This window comes from Homarus americanus, unplaced genomic scaffold, assembly GCF_018991925.1.
Source record: "Homarus americanus isolate GMGI-L3 unplaced genomic scaffold, GMGI_Hamer_2.0 scaffold24260, whole genome shotgun sequence".
Lineage (NCBI taxonomy): Eukaryota > Metazoa > Arthropoda > Malacostraca > Decapoda > Nephropidae > Homarus > Homarus americanus.
Genome location: NW_024721079.1, coordinates 5,400,120 through 5,419,545, shown reverse-complemented (window position 1 = coordinate 5,419,545; position 19,426 = coordinate 5,400,120). Strand labels below are relative to the sequence as shown.

The window sequence follows — 19,426 nt, the reverse complement described above, 5'->3', positions numbered from 1 at the left end:
CTACACAATAAACAGTACAGTACTAGTTAAATTAAATCTCTGAATATCTTCTTTCTTTCCATGAAATAAATTCATATCTATCTAAACAAATTTCTGTATTCAGGATTTATATATGATTAGTTTATACAGGTATCTGTCATTTAGCATATTTGGACATTTCCTGAAAAACAGATTGCTAAGTGAAATGATCGCTAAGTGAACAGAAATAAGAAATAATATCCCAAACAAGGGATAATATCTGTGGAAATGACACGTAATTGTGTAGTGAGTCACCGACTGGCTTCTCGCCACCCAGTAGCTTTCTGAAATGGTGAGGCTGAGCTGTGAGCTACGTTATTGTTCAACTTGTAATTTTGGGTAGATATACGTAATTTTCTTAATTTCTTTTTATCTGTTACATACGTCCCTTCCTCTCTCCTTACTTTCATCCTTTCCTCTGATGGGCGCACAAAAACTGTTCCCTGTACTGTCTATATTATCAATATGTTAACTAAATTTCAGAATGACCAATAATTTTAATATAAAATATGCAGAAATATTCAAGATACAGTGGGGTATGCTATAACGAACGGATCCTACTACGAATATTCCTATAACGAACGGTTTTATCAATTGAGAATGCTATAACGAACGAAACTCCTACAACGAACATTATTTAAAAAAAAAAAAAATTTTTTTTATAATTTATTGTTTTTTTTATTACAAATATTAATGATATTCTTTATCAGGGGTTTTAGATGCATATTTATGCTTTTACAATTTTACAATTATATTACATTTTCAGTGTTAAGTGGTTTGGTTGTATTTGGGGGCCTGGAGCAGTTAATCCTACTTGACGAATATGCCTCTTGAACAAGGTTCTAGAACCAATTAGATTCGTTATAGCATACTTACTATACCAACTTTCTTGATATTTACTTCACTGAAACGAATGTAAACATAGAACCAATTACTGTATTGGCGGACTAGCCGATCAGTTGATCAGCAAATGCGAAAATGTGTTTGTCGTAAGGATTTCGTTAATCGAAGTTTTGTTCATGTCGAACTGAAAATCCTTATGGGAGCTAATTAGTTAACCAAAATTTCGTTAATCGAACCATTCGTTAACCAACGGACCAAAAAACAATGTTTTGTTTATTCTGGGAGATGGGCTGAAATGCATCTGGGTAGACTCTCAGTTTTTTTAGCATTTTGTGTTTCTCTCAAGTACCAAACTAATATTGTGAAACAACACTTCGATTTAGTGAGAATTTGGTTTAAAATGACCTCTCTTGTAACGTATCTCGTGTTATATCGGCGTTCTGTGAGAAAAACTCTCTCAAAGCCAAAAAAAATCCTTCATCCCGGAAATTTCGAATTTTCTGTGTGAGCATTCGGAGAAAAAATCCTCACCCCGGAATTTTCTGGTAAAGGAAAATTTTTTTCGGAATTTCTAGAAAATGCACCTGATTATCATCTCTCAAACCCGGAAAAAAATCCCCATCCCCGGAATGTTCCAGAATTTTCCACATATCGGGAAAAATTTATCTGAATTTTCGAATGTGCCCCTCGGAAAATTTCAATTCCGTCATCAGAGAGTTCTGGGTTTGAGGGATTCCGGCTCATGGAGATTTTACTGTATGAGATTTTCTGGACATGGAAAAGTTTGAATATTCTTTAACAGACAACTGTTTCCAAAACATTATTACTGTACTGTACAGTGAAACCTCTATATAAAAGACTTCTCTCTCCATATAATCCATTACATGGGGGTTTCACTTCTAATGGGCCCTCGATGTAATGAACTTTTATATCTATATAGTACTGTACTATAATTAGTTTAGATGGAGGCTTCACATCTAATAGTTCCTCGATATAACGGACTTTCCTCTCCATGTAGTCTGTAAAATAGAGGTTTCACTGTACATACATGCATATTTTTCACTGGGTGTTTAAGAAGTACCAAAGATTTGCTTCTACTTAGAAAGACATATCTAAGTTTCTAACACACACTAGTCAAATATAGAATAATCTTTAACTTCTCTCATAATTATCTAGTACGGTACATGACCTACTACATTAGAAATCGGTTACAAATAACAGTATTGTGTGTTTAACATAAATGTATTGCCTGATATGGTACTGTACACATGTTGTAAATATAAATATTGTATTGTTTTAGTCTAACTTGACAGATGCCAGCTGTGATATGCATTTATACCTCTTACAGTTGTGTGTTTTCATACTCCTCATCATTTTCGAACTTCTCCCTGGAATAAAATTTCAGGATAACTAAGGGACTTGAAACATTCACATTAACCTTTATTTTTTTATCAATATCATACTGTACACTACATCAGAAAGAGGCACTAAAAAGTTAATTATATTGTTGGTACAGTTACTGTATTTCTAAATTCTGCAAACATCTTTCATAATCAACAATGAACAAAAGTGTTTCTGTTGCAAAATATTAGAAAGGCAAACATAATCCTCTTGCATTCATTTTACAAATCAATGGGAAAAAGACACTTTCTGCTTTAGTTACTGGTATCTCCTAGACTCATGAATATTGCCTACAGCCTCTCCAGTTAAATAAAACTTTCCCTCATCATGTCATTTAAAAACAAAACCTCAGTTTTCATTCACATATCATTTCTATACTTGAAATTAAAATAATTCCCAACAAAATCAGCATCTGATCATCAAGAGCACTTCTCTGTCTCTCAAATTGTAACTTATCTCTCTCAGGGTCTTCATATGTAACATGGATATAAAAGTTAAGTGTTAACAACTTAATTAACAACAACAAAAAAGTAAGCTGGCCTTTACATTAAAATTTCTCCAAATATGCAATTTGGCTCCACATCATTTCCTCACTTGCCGTACAATTTTAGCTTCTCAAGAGAATTGAAGCTATTTTTCACCAAATTTTAGCAATAAATATTTTTTTTTTTAATTACGTACAGTAGTCCCTCACCAACCATGGATTTTCCATCTGATGGTTCAGGTATCCACAGTTTTTACTCTGTATACCATTCCTCCAAACACAGCATTGAATTTTCCCTCTGTGCTCCAATTTACGGTATTCATCCATGCAGCATCCGGTCTCCCATCACACTATCAGTTTTGTAATCTCGTACTGTGTAGATGTACTTTACAGCACTATACATTGGGTATTAAATTACGTATTTTCTACCGTAATAACATTGATTTTGCCTTTACTTTATGGCCCCTAAGTGTGCACTGAGTGTTAGTGATGAAGGCGAGAAGAAAGTGAAAAGGGCAAGGAATGTAATGACTCTAAGAAAGTTGAAGTGCTTTATAGATTTAGATTAGCACAAGGTGAGAGCAGTGGGATGCGCCATGGGGGTAAATGAATTCTTGATTTGTATGATTAAGAAAAGTGAGGCTTATTTAAAGGCTAGTGTTGCTGGTGGCAAATGATAAGGTGCAAAAGTAACATATGCCACACAATCATAATCTTGAAAAGATGGAAAAGATACTGAACATATGGATGGAAGGGCGAATCGGGTCGTGTTGCGTCTGTAACAAAGCGTGTTCCTTTTCGGGCCTTCGTGGTTGAGCGGCAGAAATTGGACAGTGATTACATAAGAACATCAAGATCGTCTTTGTAATGTGAAAGTGTAAATCGTTGTAGGATTTTTAATGTTAGGCGTAATTGTATTTTGAAAACTCAATCTCCGAGAGTTGGAGGTGTAGCCCAGGTCAGGAGGCACAACCACAAAATCATTGCCATATGACAAAGCATAAATTGAATTTTTGGGTGGAGTCATGTGATAAAGAAACCCGGAGTGTAGTACTGTGCCTTTAGATAAATCAGTTCATAGTGTCATCAGTGACGCAGAAGAGGTTGTAAATAACAAAGTGAATACAAATTGGCAAGCAAGCTGGAAAGGCACCACTGCCAGCTGAAACCAAGTCGTGTTGTAGGTGCCACAGAGACTTTAAATTTTATTTTGTTTGTGTGTTTCTCATGGACTGAAACTGGCCTACAATACACCATTCACAGGGAGATACAGTGTACACAGTGATAGACAAAGAGAATACAGTAATACCCGATTTGCGGTCAATTGAACCCACAGAGATCAAGTGTGGCAGACGTAAATGGAATAACAGAACATATGGGATTAATTGAAATAGAGACTGGGCGACTCCCAAAATCCACTTTTTCCGACACAATACCTATGTTCTAGTAAAAATAACATATTAATTTTATGATGGTACGCGCACACAATTAATATTTAAGAGAAATACAGTCGCCACGTTAATGTCCATTCAAATAATGGACTCAACTCCTCCCCCCTCTTCCCGCTCACTGGCTCCTCCCTCTCTGAGAAATGTTTCGGTGAAAATACTAGATTTTAAGTAATAATAATACTTCAAACTAAACTAGGATAACATAATTGACATTGCTGGATTCCTTTCAAGACCAGGAATATTTTTAATATTATCGTCCATATATTTTGCAAAAAGATAACATATTTTGCTCTGAGTAAACAAAATTTACATTAGATCTAAAATTTGTATGTGCAATGCAATCATGATGATTTGATAAAATTATCATCAAATTGTAAAATTCAATATTAAATTATATTCTGGCAGTAATTTGTAATTTAATGAACTAAAACAAATATCTTCAGTAAATAAAAAAAACATTCTTCACACACTATCTGTCAATCAAAATACCCCACCTCGGCTTCTCTTTCCCACGCTGGGTCCTCCTCCCTCCTACCCCTACCCCCACCTTCCCTCCCTACCACAGAAATGTTTGAGTTAAAACAGTATATTTATTTTAGTAATAAATAATACCTCAGACTAAAGTTAGGATAATATAATTGACATTGCTGGATTCCTTGCAAGACCAGGAATATTTTGAATATACGTCATATATTTTGCAAAAAGATAACATATTTGCTCGGTAAAAAATTTACATTAGATCTAAAATTTGTATGTCTAATGAAATCTATGATGTTTATATTCAAAATGATCATCATTTTGTAAGAATTCCAGCAATGTAAATTATATTCTGACCAGTAATTTGTATGAATTATAATTAAATAAAAAATTATACTTCACCGTGTATCGGATAAATGCACGCATAAAGTGAGTTCGGTTCTGGCAGGGTTGCCTGTAAATGTAAGCGAAAAAAAAAAAGTAAAGCGGGGTATTAATGATTAGTGAGATAAGAATGGGAAAAAAAAAGAAAGACAGTGGGTGCTATAACGAATCTAATTGGTTCTAGAATTTGTTATAGCATTAGATTAAATATAGGATTAATCCGTTCCAGGCCCCAAATACAACCACTTAACACTGAAAAATATAATATAAAATTGTAAAATTGTAAAAAAGTGCATAAATATGCATCTAAACCCTGAAATAATGGTATCATTAATACTTGTAATAAAAAACAATAAATTAGTAAAAAAAAAATAAATAAAATAAATAAATAAATAAATAATGTTAGATTGTAGGAGTTTCGTTCGTTATAGCATTCTCAATTTTATAGGTAAAACCGTTAGTTATAGGAATATTCGGAGTAGGATCCGTTCGTTATAGCATACCCCACTGTATAAGGAAATACAAGTTAAAATAAAATATAAATAGAATCAAACAGCTAGCCAAGGAATGCCCCCAAAGAAAGTTTTATTTTATTTTTCTGTGTTTCTAAAGGACTGAGTGGGTGATATAAATCCATTATTCATAGCAAAATGCAGTGTACATAGAGATATCACATAAATACCGACACATGCCGAAGTGAACTGAAAAAAAAGAAAGAAAAACAGAAGACAACTCTAAAAGCAACAGGGGAGGTTAAAACCAGCAGAGGGCAGCCAAGTACTGTTTTTCTTCTCTTTATTATAAATAGGTGTAGATCTATACACAATCTGCACCTCCCAACAACAACCATGGGTGTTCCCAAGAGAAGATGCTAATAACCTACCTGTGTTTGAGGACAGACGGTTCGACACAGCACTAGCCCACATTGTGTTCACAGAAGAGGGTATTAGAAATAAACTGTCAAAGCTAAAGTTCCATAATTGTCCCGGCCCTGACATGGTGCATCCTAGAGTGCTAGAGTAGCAACAAGCTTGCCATGCCCCTGAAGATCCTTTTTTTGTAAATGCCTGGATGAACAAAAGGTTCCCAATGAATGGAAAGTGGCTTATGTGAGTCCTATCTTCAAGAAGGCGTCGTCACTCCACGAACAACTATAGACCGGTGAGCCTGACCAGCATAATATGTAAAATGCGAGTATTATCAGAGATGCGCGATGGAACATCTACTATAAAACAACCTTGTAAGGATTGCCAACACGGTTTTATGCGGGCGCTCCTGCGTAACACAATTTGCTCAAGGTATTGGATATTTGTACCCGATTCTGGAACAGGCGGTATTATGACAATATATACGTAGATGCCAAGGCTTCGACAGTGTACCCACTAAAGGCTGAAAATCAAACTGGAAGGTTACGAATTGGAAATGTCCTACCATGGATAGAAGACTTTCTCATGACCGCAAGCAGTGTGTGGTGATTAATGGCATGAAATCATCATCCGGATCTGTCTAGCGGCGTACCACGGGCAGTGTATTGGGCCGCTGTTGTTTGTTTGTTTCATAAATGACATGCCTGATGTTGTACACTCCTCCATACAAATGTTTGCCGATGATGCCAAGTTATTTAGGGAAATCAAGAACCAAGTGGACTGTGAAGAGCTGCAGAAGGATCTTTGGTAGCTCCAAGAATGTCGAAGAAATGGCTGCTGAGATTCAATGTCACAAAGTGTAGAAGGATGCACCTGGGGCACACCAGCTGATGAGAGGAGTATCATATGTCCCAACGGGATGAAGAAACTGCACTATTTGAGGATGAATGTGAGAAGGACCTAGGTGTGTATGTTGGCAATGAGCTGAAGTTCTCGGGCCATTGCGAGAAGAAGGTAAATCAGGCAAATAAATTATTAGGTCCTATAAGAAAGTAGTTCAGAGATCTAGACAATCCGTCCTCCGTAACGATCTTCAAGAGTCAAGTGCTTCCCCATCTGGTGCTGTCACCCTGTCTGGTCCCGAGATATGCAAGGGACTGTCAGTTGGTTGAAAATGTTTAAAGGAGGGCCACCAGACTGGTGCCTGCACTTCAGCACCTCAACTACCCTGAGAGATTGGGCGCCTGAACTTGCCTAGCTTATACTACAGGCGGGCAGGGAGGCGACCTAATTGAGGTGTATTTGCATCTCAGGGCACTACTCAGTTGAGTGTCCTACTTGGAGCTGGCGACACTCGCCCACAAAGGGTCACAGCTCAAGATTGAAGAAGCCCTAAGTCAAAAAACTGTGAGGGCAAACTTTTTCGGAGTGAGAGTTGTGAATTCTTGGAACAATCTACCAAAAAGTGTTGTGACGGCACAGAGTTTGAGCTCTTTCAAGACCAGACTTGACCAACACTGGAGCAGGTTCAGGTACATTCAGGAGCCGGTGCATGCCCGTGTTGCTAACAGTGCGTAACAGAGACAGGACCGATTGCCCAAGCAGCTAACGAGCTGATCATTTGGTGATGAGGATAAAAGAAAAGTAACGAACGTGACCATTAGCCTGGCGGCTAACAAGCCGATCAGTGGTGAAGAGGATAAAAGTAAGTAAAAGTAAATTTTATATGTATTTGACTCTAATATAATGAGATGTACAATGCACATATTGTTTTGCAAAGAAACAGGCAACTTAGTTAGGCTTTGATGAGTGTTATAGGCGGCTGTGGAACCCTAACCCCTATTTCCCATAAGCCTTCAGTCTTACCAACTGCAGATTTACCAACTGTGGGGTTTTCCAGGAACCTAACCCCCACAGGTGGTGAGGACTACTGTATAACAATGAGCTGCAAGAAATGAACAGTCAACTCAAACATGGTAGCTTGAAAATTTTAATATTGTTATGCCGAGAAATAAGGAATTGTACACTGGTAGTTTGCTGGCTGTACATATACAAAGTGAGAAGTTCAGTGGTAAAGACATACCCTGTGAACAGTTTTGTGATGACTTAGTGAATATTAAAAACTACAGTTCACAATTGTGTTTCTGTGACCTGGTGGAAATCTACCTGCCTGTTGTTTTGCCTGTACAGTGGTCCCTCGGTTAACGAACTCAATCCATTCCAGCAGGTTGTTCGTTAACCGAAACCATTGTTTCAATGGGTTTTTGGGTAATTGGTTCCAGCTCACCGAAAATTGCCTAAATTCAACAAAAAGGTAGAAAAGTTCACTTACTTTGAGGTGTGTATGTAGAAGGCTCCTGGATGATGATGATGATGGGAATTAGAATGGGGGTGGAGGAGAAGGAAGAAGAAGGCATTGGGGTGGAAGAGAAGTCACCCCATGGCACCATTCACCCATAAAATTTTAGTTCTCTTGGTGTATTTCAAGATTATTTTCTTTAAATCAACACTGCATTGCAATTATATATTGTCAATATGTAAAATATATTTTCAAAAAGTCCAATAATTTGCTTGGAAACACAGAAAAAACCCATTTAATTGAAGAGAGTCTCAAGCAAGATGTTACCTCCAGTGAAAACAGAGAGACTAACGCCTGTTTGCTGTGTTAAGGCTGGATGCCGCACATTAAACTAGTCACTTTACCTTCAATTATGTTCAATAATTGTTAAAATGACTTTAAAAATTGAATAGTATAAACTTCTTGATATTTACTAAAATAGTAAAATTTGCCCTAGAACCGATTAATGTATTCGTGGACTGATACTAAAGCTGGTACCCGGCCAGTGCAAGCGAAAACATGTTGAGGTCGGTTAAAAAGAAATTCGTTAACCGAATTTTTGTTCGTTAACCGAATTGAAGATTCTTATGGAAGGCAGTTCGTTAACCGAGGGATCACTGTACACTGATACCGATCGTCAGGAAATTACCGAGACTGGCGGGACAGGTAGTGGTAATTCGAAGAAACTTGTCATAAGTAAGCCCTTGTTAATCACGGGGGTTAGGTTCCAAATGTGAGCTCTTTCAAGACCAAACCTGACCAACACTGGAGCAGGTTCAAATACATTCAGGAGCCAGTGGATGCCCAGTACTTGCCAACAGTGCATAACAAAGACATGATTGACCAACCACTCAAGTGGCTAAAGAGCCAATCAATGGCGAAGAGGATAAAAGTAAAGTAAAAGTAAAAAATTATTTGAAAAAGCATTGACTAAATACAGTACTACTCACTGAGGAGGTGGCCTTTCTACAATGTGTGAGAGGGTGTCTGGTAGACTTGATGGTGTTCTTGGCAGTAGAAGTGTCAGTAAGCCAGCCAAAAACGTTGCTATTGCCCATATACTCAGCTCTGCATACTCATCTAGGTACAGTCCATATGAAGCCTAAAGAAGATAGATAAAATACTGTAAAAATATAGTACAGTAGTTTCAGAGCACATGTCATTATACATTATTTGCATCAAACCTCATTATCATTAGACATACAGTCAACCCTCGCTTTCGCGGGTCCCATTCCACGTTTCCCGCGTTTCTGGCGGTCACCTGCGAAACCGGAATGCTCACATTCCCGATGGTGTACCCTTTCTGTGAGGAGGCGGCTGGCAGCATGCCTTTTGGATCCAAACCTCCGCCATCTCCCGCCCTCCGCCATGTTGTGTAAGCTCTTGAGCATGGCTAAAAGTCAGATCATCAAACATTACCGGAGTTCTTCACCCACCACCTACAGCCGGAAGTAGGTGATAGTGATAATTATAGTGAGGATATGGACTTATATGGACTTTGAGGGTTTGAAAGAGGCCCTGCAAGCCTCTGTGGTGAATAGTGATACAATTGATACAAGTGATACAGGTGAGCCAATAATCTGCCCTCTGCCTCGGAACAACCCCCATCGTGTGCCCAGCCACCTTTTCTACTAATGTAAGTGTTAAAAACCTAAATTATTGATATTTCTCTTAATTATTAATTGTGTGTGCATACCATCATAAAATTAAGATAATATTTTTACTACAACATAGTTGTGTGTCGTCAAAAAAAAAGAGTTTGGGGTTGGCCGGTCTCTATTTCAATTAATCCTATATGTTATGTTGTTCACTTTACGCATTTCTCACTTTCCGCGGTACCCTGTGGGTTGAATTAACCGCGTAAAGTGAGGTGTGTACTTAAGATATATCAGTGACAAATAGATTAAACATTATCACTGAACTTTAAATCTTATACATGAATTAACTTAAGTGCATGCTCTGATACAGGGATCTGTTACCAATACAGTGTATGTATGGTAAGAAATTACTTTTTTTCTTTAACTTGTCCCTTGGCCACTTGTGTTATTGTACCTGCTATCTCAATAAGAATGACATGGTGCAATGCTGCAATAAATTTGTATAACTTTTCCAAGCCCTTTCCTGCTACACTGCAAGGTGGTCAATATCAAGAGCAATGCAATTCATCTGTCAATCACAATAATTTTGCCACCAAAAGGAAAATACAGCAATGAAATTTAAAAAAAAATCTTTAATCTGGATTACTTAATGAAAATAAAAGGTAGCCTTGACATTATCATCAGTTAAGAGGCAGGTAAGCCATAACCTTAATATATGTAGTTGCTATGAATTTGTCTTTGATTTTGACTAACAGATGTGATTCAACAAAATCAATAACATGTAAATTTAATACAGTAGAGCTTAGAAATGCAAACATGTTTTATTCCATTTCCCATACAGTACTTATATAATGAAATCTCCTCAAATAAGTAGAGTTAGTCTTGTCCATGGCCTTGAGATCACTAAGTGACTGTTTATATGTACAGTCGGGGTAAAAAGTCCTGTCGCCTCTCCTGCTGCGCCACGAACAACAAGATTCAGACTTTGAACCCAAAGCGGGAGACACTGATGATTTATTCTGTCCACGGGGCTTTGGATTCACGAGTCTGAATCTTGCGGTATGAGCAGCAGGAGTGTTGACAGGACTTTTAACCCCGACTTCATATATATTTTGAAATGCTTAGTTTACAGGGAAAGAGATTGATTTTGCCGCTTACAGCGGCTACTTTATTGTGCACCCCCACACTCATCCTGTGAGTGGTAGTGCAAAGGATTACAGAGTAGAGTTTACAACAGGTCATAATAATTAACCCCGTTGTCAGGATATTATGGCACTGAATGTTACACAGTATTTCAATTATACATTATTTGTTTAGTTCTATACATAAAGGGAAACTTATTCACAAATGAGTGAGTACAGGCGTGTGAGGCAGTATGTCTGGCCGCACACTTTGTGTTATTCACATTTGCGTGAGAAGTATTCAAGCACGTGTATTTGGTTCTATACATGAGAACTGATATAGTTACTAAGTGCAAAAAAGTGGATACAATCTTAATATGTCAGCTATCTTGCCATTAGAGATGAAGTATTGTGCCATTTCACACAAAGTGTGCTTGGACTTGTCCTAGAGGTTCTATCTTCACACAGTCGAGAGTTATACAGTACAGTGGTTTCTCGGTTAATGAACACAATTCGTTCCACATAGTCGTTCGTTAACCGAAAATTCTATTACCCGAATCCATTGTTTCAATGGGATACAAAATAAAAAAATATTGCAGTAAAGTACACTTAATTTAAGGTGTGTATGTAGAAGGTTCCTGGTTGATGGGAGTTAGAAGTGGGGGTGGAGGAGAAGGGAGAAGAGAAGGAAGTGGGGATGGAGAAGAAATCACCTTTCAGGGGACCCATGCTTGATGCAGTAATTTCACCAATAAAATTTTAAGTTCACTGGGTGTAATTCAAGATTATTTTATTTAAATCAACACTGCACTGTGCTATATATTATCAATATGTTAACTAAATTTCAGAATGACCAATAATTTTAGTGAAAAATGCAAAAATATTCAAGACCAAAAATATTCAAGACACCAACAAAATCGATGTTCACTCCACTGTCAACAAAGCCAAACTGACGCCTGGTGGCTGAGTCAAGCGGCTGATGGGTGCACAAAAAACTAGTTCCCTGTACTGCATATATAATCAATTTGTTAACTAAATTTTAAAATGACAAATAATTTTAATATAAAAAATGCAAAAATATTAAAGAGCACAACTTTCTTGATATTTACTCCACTGGAAACAAATGTAACATAGAACAGATTACTGAATTGGCAGACTAGCCCATCAGCTGATGCTCACAACAAAATGTGTTTTAAATGAGATTTAGTTAATCAAAGTTTTGTTAGTTAACCGAATTGAAGATCCTTATGGTAGGTAATTTTTAACGAGAAATTTCGTTAATCGATTCGTTAACCGAAGGACCACTATCTAAAAAAAAAAAATCTGTTTGGTTAAATGTATTTGTAAATTTGTCAATTATGAATACAATACTGTTTACACTCGGTATCTTTTATACCATACAGTATTACCCGCCTAAGCGGTTTCACTTATGTGTTTTATCATATAAGGTGCCTGCGAAATGAACTTTCACTTAACACGGTTTCCACATATCGGGTGAGTGTCCGTCGGAGCGCTATTTTAGATTTGCCCACCCGCCACCCTGCCTGACTGCCTATGTTATCTTTTTGCAAAATATATGACATTTATATTCAAAATATTCCTGGTCTTACAAGGAATCCAGCAATGTCAATTATATTATCCAATTTAGTTTGAGGTATTATTTATTAAAATTTAGTGGTTATCACACATCTCCTTGGGACGGTTGGTGGGGGTGGGGGAGGGAGGAACCGACCGACCATCTGTTACCCGTGAAGAATTATTTTTTTTATTAACTGAAGATATTTGTTTTGCTCATAAAATTCATACAAATTACCGGTCTGAATATAATTTACATTGCTGGAATTCTTATAATTTGATGATCATTTTGAATATAAACATCATATATTCATTAGACATACAATTTTAGATAAAATTTCTCAAATTAACTGTTATCTTTTGTGCAAAATATAAGGCATTTATATTCAAAATATTCCTGGTCTTACAAGGAATCCAGCAATGTCAATTATATTATCCTAACTTTAATCTGAGGTATTATTTAATACTAAATGTTAAAAACTCTGGAAGGAGGATTGGTGGGGGTGGGGGGAGGGTTGGAGACTGTGAGTTGGAAGGGGAGGCAAGGTGGGGTACTTTGATTGACAGATGAGTGTAGAGATTATTTTTTTTTTTTGAAGATATTTGTTTTAGCTCAATTCTACAATTCCCGGTCAGAATATAATTTACATTGCTGGAATTCTTATAATTTGGTGATCATTTTGAATATAAACATCATATATTTTGCATTAAACATACAAATTTTAGATAAAATTTTTCCTAGGTAACTATGTTATCTTTTGTGCAAAATATATGACATTTATATTCAAAATATTCCTGATCTTACAAGAATCCAGCAATGTCAATTGTATTATCTAACTTTAGTTTGAGGTATTATTTATTAAAATTTAGTGGTTTCCCCAAAAATTTCTCTGAGGGAAGAGCGGCAGTGTAGTGTGAGAGGGGGAGGGAGTTGAGTCCATTATTTGAATGGACATTAACTTCGACTGTATTTCTCTATTTCTCTTAAGTATTAATTGTGTGCATGTACCATCATAAAATTAAGATGTTATTTTTACTACAACATAGGTATGTGCCTTCAAAAAGTGGAGTTTGGGGGTGGGCGGTTTCTATTGGAATTAATCCCATATGTTCTGTTGTTCACTTAACGCGGGACCCTCTGGGTTCAATTGACCGCGTTAAGTGGGGTACAACTGTACTTTGAAATAATACACTACAGTACTTGCATTTATTGCATATACATACACAAAAGAGTGTACAGTACATGATTAAATAGTTTAAATAATATTGGCAGACAAAATCAGCATAGTGACATTCTAATCCACCAAAACATAATGCAAGAACCTCTTTCTCAGGTTGAAGAAGCCACAAGCTCAGAAAATTGTCTAGGCAAACTTTTTTGGAGTGAGAGTTGTGAAATCGAAAATAACTTGCCAGAAAGTGTTGTGAAGGCACCGAGTGTGATCTCATTTAAGACCAGACATGATCAAATCTGCACAAGCGGCTAACGAGCCAATCAGTAGTGAAGACGATAAAATTAAAAACAAAAACATTCTGGAGCCAGTACTTACCAACAGTGTGTAAGAGATGTGACTGAAGAGTTAAAGTAAAGTAAATTGAAAAAAGGCATCAAGCACAGTACAAGTACAACTACTGAATTCACTACCATAATCTCTCGTATCCTGGGGAAATGAATTCAGACCTTACATTGATTTACCCATACTTGAATCAATACAATTTACATAATCTTTAGTATAAAACTAAATGAAAAATTGATACTTACAAATATTGACATAATATCTAGATAGGCAAGAGCATGACCAAGTGTAGCCATAGAAAATGTTGATCCCAGCACAAATCCTCTGGAATGTGTAGGAGTTAGACGTATAACCCCAACACTCATCCACACACTAGCAAGGATGACAGCAGCATGGCCAAGACAGGAAAAGAAGACAAAACCTCCACAGGTTGAGACTGCAGCTGTTTATAAATTATTAATTTGTAATGCAAGTACTGTACAGTACACTACAGATAAAATATGGGAATATTTTTTAATAAACATTATTTCAAGTACTGTACTGTACTGCAATGTATAAACAAAACTTTTGAAAGTGAAATATACTTACCGGTTAACTAACCTTGTTTAAGCACTGGAGTAAGAAGAAGTGTTACAGAAAGGGCCGACATAAGTGATACCAAAGCCCACTTAACATGGAGGCGCGTAGCTGCCAATCCCAACAGCAACAATGATATAAATTCAACTGCTCCAAATGCTACTTGTCGATCTTCAAAACTGTGAATGAAGTATATATAAATATATAACACTACAGTATGTACGGTACAGTAACCTAAAAAATCTAGAGCTCAGAGATCTGAGTCCTTTTATTATCCAGAATATTTACTCAAGATTCCTGCTATTTCAGATGTCCGGAAAATCCTTAGAAATTTGGAAGGAGCAAGAGTTTCAAAGGGAGTGAAAGTCTTACTCCTTACTTGGTTTTTGTCATTTGAATGGTGGTAGGGATAAATATACAGTATACAGGTGTATTGGAATATGTGAGGTTCCATTGTATATGTACAGTACAATATAAAAATTTTGATGGTCAAATACCTTAAGATTTGTAAAAGAGCAGGATTCAATACATTGAGGAAATCTTGAAGCCCAAGCATTTCAATGTGTTATTAAAATTTCACATTAACAATGTCCTTTTATTTGGAATAAGAATAAGGTTCCCTTTATAACAATTCCTTGAAGAAATGTACAGTAATATGCAAAAGCAGAGAAATTGACCTTTGAAGAATAGAAACACTTTTCCTACAAAAAGGGAGGCCTTGTAAATGCTCATGAGAGATCAGAGACCTTTGCTGGAGAAAGCACACTGATATTGTACTGTACAACTATTTTTGGAGTTCATTTCTTTTATAAAAGCTCCTAAGCCATGTTTGAAAGGCTTCCAGTAGTATATGAAGTTTCTCCTTACAGTATTCTATGGTAGTAGGCAGTGACGTGCATCTTTTAACCTGTATCCTGTAACCTGGCCTGGCCCAGGGCAGATGTGAGAAGATTGTCATCCAATGTGACCCTGCCAAACATAGGTTTTCCCCAGGTACTCCGGTTTCCTCCTGTACTAACACTGTACAATATAGGCTATAACAATGCACCCAAGAACAGACCAACTGCCTAAACAGTTAGTAAGCTGGCAAGTGATGAAACAATGAAACTGATTGGCCTTCGGAGGTCTTTAATGGGCATTCATAGGCTGACTCCAATGGCTGATAAATATATAAAACACCTTACCTGTTGTATGGTGTAGGATCAAAGAGTTGACGAGCGCTAGCAGCACAGCCTAGCGCCAAACCACATATTAAGAACACAAAAAACACAAGGAAGAGCCGGCCCACATTTCACCAAAGGCTGCAAACTCTCACGCAACACATGACCAGAGCACTTATACTGGGCTAGTGACAGTTTGTGCTGAGGAAGGAGATATATTACACATAGTATAATTTCATTAACAAAGAAAACAGTGAAAGAATGCAAAAGAAGAGCTGATGAAAGGTGGGGAGAGGGGTTAACAGGCAGTCCTTAATCTACAAAAATCCAAATTCATGAGAAAAAAATTGTCCCATGTTTTGATTTATATCCAACGTAATGAAAATTGTTTTCACTTTTTTCATAATTTTTGAACATCAAAAGATACAAAGATCCTGGCACATGCATCTCAGGGCTTCCTGTACCAGACCTGGTCACTTTACAGGGAAACTTAAACTAAAAGCAATATACAGTTCTGTACTGTATTAAGATTCACTGGTTAACTGAGCTATGATTAAAATACATGTACCGGTAGTACTTTAGTTATCATGGCTCACAGGATTATGTGAAGCAGTAGCAGGAAGCTGACTCAAGATGTTTTGACTGGGAACATAGATATGTTTAGTATCTGATGTCAATGAAAAGAACATAATTAAAAAATAAATAAAAATTAAATGGATAAATTTAAAAAATTGTCTTCAGATGAAACCTCAGCAAAAACAATCCAATGAAAGCAAAGCATCTCAAAATGTAAATACTGTACTGTACTGCAATATACAGTGCAGTAGACTTCTGCAAAACAAGTACAGTAATACCCCGATATACGCAGTCAATTGAACCCGCGGAGGCCCGCGTAAAACGGGAAACGCGAGAATTGAACAACAGAACATGGGATTAATTGAAATAGAGACTGGGCCGACCCCCAAACTCCACTTTTTCCCAACACAATACGTACGCTAGAAAAATAACATCTTAACTCGATGATGGTATGCACACACAATTAATAATTAAGAGAAATATCAATAGAATTAGGTTTTTAACACTTACATTAGTAGAAAAGATGGCTGGGCACACGATGGGGTTGGTTCCAAGAGGGGATTATTGGCCCTCACTTGTATCAATTGTATCACTATCCACCACAGTGGCTTGCAGAGCCTCTTTGTCAAAGTCCATATAAGTCCATATCCTCACTATCACTATCACTGACTTGAGCCGGCTGTGGTGGGTGGTGGGTGAAGAACTCGGTAATGTTTTGATGACTGGGCGACCTTGTGCGCACCCTGCCCGCGCCGCTTCCAACATATGAGTAGATGCACAGTGTAAAGTGGGAATTCCGGTTCTGGCAGGGTACCGCGTAAATGTGGAGCAGCGTAAACGGGAACCGCGTAAATCGGGGTATTACTGTAATAAATTCCTTTGTGATGATAGAAATTGCTTTTAGAGCATTTAAAACTACTGTAATCACATTGCTGAATAAGTCTACAAACCTCTTGGTGAAGAGCTGACAGCTTATGCTTCATAGTAGGGTCAAAGGACATGTGATGTGACTTCTTAAGAATTACAGTGGCTTCATGGATACAGCCTCGACCTACAGCCCATCGTGCACTCTCTGGCAGCATTCTGAAAGTTCCTTATATTGATAAACCAAACAGTATCCTTAAAAAGTACACCACCAATAATTAGCTAATAAAAATCAAAGTTATCTTAAAACTCAAGGAACTGGGAATTGTAAAACATAATACAGTATCTCTTTTCCCATGGCCAAAATATAAGTGAAAAACCTTACAAAACTGTCCTTTGTTTTAAGCAAAAAACTCAAATATAACAATGTAACATAACAAATTATAAGGCTATCTTACATGATAAATATTACAAATACCAGGGTTGGTAGGCTCCGAGCCATCTGCTTATAAACCTGTGCTGGCACAAATGTCATGATCAGAGGGGTTCCAGCTCCAATTCCAATAGAATGGCCCAGTAACACCAGGCACACTGACCTTACGCACTCAGACTGTGTGCTTCCTTCTGTTGCTGGAAATGAGATGATAAATAAATGTTATTTTCTTTAATTATAAATTCCCTTTTCTTGGTAATGAATGGATTTAATCATGGCTACTCCCAAATTAGTTGAGAATGGAATATGGTTGACAGACAAATAGAGGCTAAACAGACATATTAGTATATGAAAATGACTAGAAACCTAATATTATACTGTACTGCAGGCATGGGCAACCCACGGTCCGTGGGCCACATGCAGCCTGAACCATGTCTTTGTGCAGCCCGTGGTGTGATTGAAAAATTCTATTTATTGTGGCCTGTGGATCAGGTAGCTGCAGCCAGCTTATGATGAGGAAAGCAATATTTATTAAAAAAAAATAGTCTTCACACACAATTCATTACAGTTTCATCACCTAAGAGTAAGTAATTATGAAAAGGGTAACAGTGAAATAAGTATACTGTAAATAGTCAGCAATATAAGCATTATGTTTCATTAGTAACCTGCTGTGTGACAGTGGGTTACTTGGCAATTAACTAAGGCTGGGTAAGTCCAAGTGAGGTCATGGGTATTGGTCACACCGCCTTTCATGCCTGGCTGTCTGTTCTACCTATTTATTCTTGTTTGATTAGGCATGCACCGTCTAACTCCTTATATAACCCATGGTTCTTATATGCGCACTCACACTAAATTAGCCTTAGTAGGAACTTAACCAGTCATGGCAAAATATCTACTGCATATACACTATGGGGGAAGATTCTAGTGGGAAACACCAAGGATTTTTAAGTGTAGAAGATAACCTAAAAATAGGAAGAATGCATGGTAATAGAGGAAACTGGATTGACATGGATATATTGTGACTGGGTTTTTGACTGGAAGTAGAGTATGGAAAGTGTCAACTTACTATTTCGTACAATATATAATAAGAGGAAGTATCATCTATGGAGGGTCATGTCTGGAAAAGGGAACTTTCAGTGGGAAAACACACCCAGCAAGAGTAGGGCAATTGTGGTAGCCTGGGCAGCAGCTCCTTCCAGAGTAACACAGAACACCACAGATTCAGGGTTAGGCGAGAAGGTTAAGAAATGACACCACGAAGTAAAGTCCCATCCACACCACAGCTGACCTCCGTCGTCCAAACACATCCATACATATTCCTGCTACCAGCACCACCATCACCCTCATCCCAACCAATACATTGCCGGGGAAGGAGTAAGGCTGCCACTTCTCTCGAGTACATTGTAGTACCTGCAGAAAATCATAAACTAAACATAAATGAATAATTTTATTTCATAAAGTGAGTATTTTCAACTATTAGCAACTTCAGCAGTTGAACACATTACAGTACTCCCTTTAATTGCACTACTTTACTGTACAGTATATATATTACAAAAGGAATGATTGGTATGTAATACAGAAGTATAGGCTACCTACCAAACGGTTGTCATCTGCTTGAGTTTCAGGTAGCAGCTCCATATTCTCACACCTGTACATCAATAAGTTGTAATTCAGGACAGTATACTGTACATTGTTATAAAATTTTTGGAATGTTGTACTAAATACAAAACCTGTCATTCCAAAG

At 37.2% G+C, this 19,426-nt stretch overlaps 1 protein-coding gene across 3 annotated transcripts; it reads right to left on the bottom strand.

Moving 5' to 3' along the window:
• Positions 1-1,393: 1,393 nt before the first annotated feature.
• Positions 1,394-19,420, bottom strand: LOC121861470. 3 transcript variants are annotated; one of them, XR_006088032.1, is made up of 9 exons: positions 19,279-19,420; positions 18,833-19,092; positions 17,708-17,879; positions 17,336-17,468; positions 15,834-16,010; positions 14,674-14,828; positions 14,319-14,515; positions 9,213-9,364; positions 1,394-2,249 (listed from the first exon to the last, which is right to left on the bottom strand). XR_006088032.1 is itself a non-coding variant. In XM_042359223.1 (6 exons), exons 3-6 carry the CDS (start codon positions 14,720-14,722, stop codon positions 2,204-2,206), a joined length of 444 nt encoding a protein of 147 aa, XP_042215157.1. In that variant the 5' UTR covers positions 14,723-14,828; positions 15,834-16,010; positions 17,336-17,633; the 3' UTR covers positions 1,394-2,203. The 3 variants fall into 3 exon arrangements, 2 of the variants coding, with proteins under 2 accessions (XP_042215157.1, XP_042215159.1); XM_042359223.1 differs by lacking the exons at positions 17,708-17,879; positions 18,833-19,092; positions 19,279-19,420 and having other exon boundaries at positions 17,336-17,633; XM_042359225.1 differs by lacking the exons at positions 17,336-17,468; positions 17,708-17,879; positions 18,833-19,092; positions 19,279-19,420 and having other exon boundaries at positions 15,834-16,491.
• Between the last annotated feature and the right edge of the window lie 6 nt (positions 19,421-19,426).

Excerpts from the sequence above, each read along its gene's own strand:
- LOC121861470 (XM_042359223.1), bottom strand. The coding sequence starts at position 14,722 with ATGTCGGCCCTTTCTGTAACACTTCTTCTTACTCCAGTGCTTAAACAA. Across the intron at positions 14,516-14,673 it reads TACTCCAGTGCTTAAACAAG|CTGCAGTCTCAACCTGTGGA; the intron begins GTTAGTTAACCG and ends ATTTATAAACAG. Across the intron at positions 2,250-9,212 it reads GTAGAAAGGCCACCTCCTCA|GGAGAAGTTCGAAAATGATG; the intron begins GTGAGTAGTACT and ends ATTTTATTCCAG.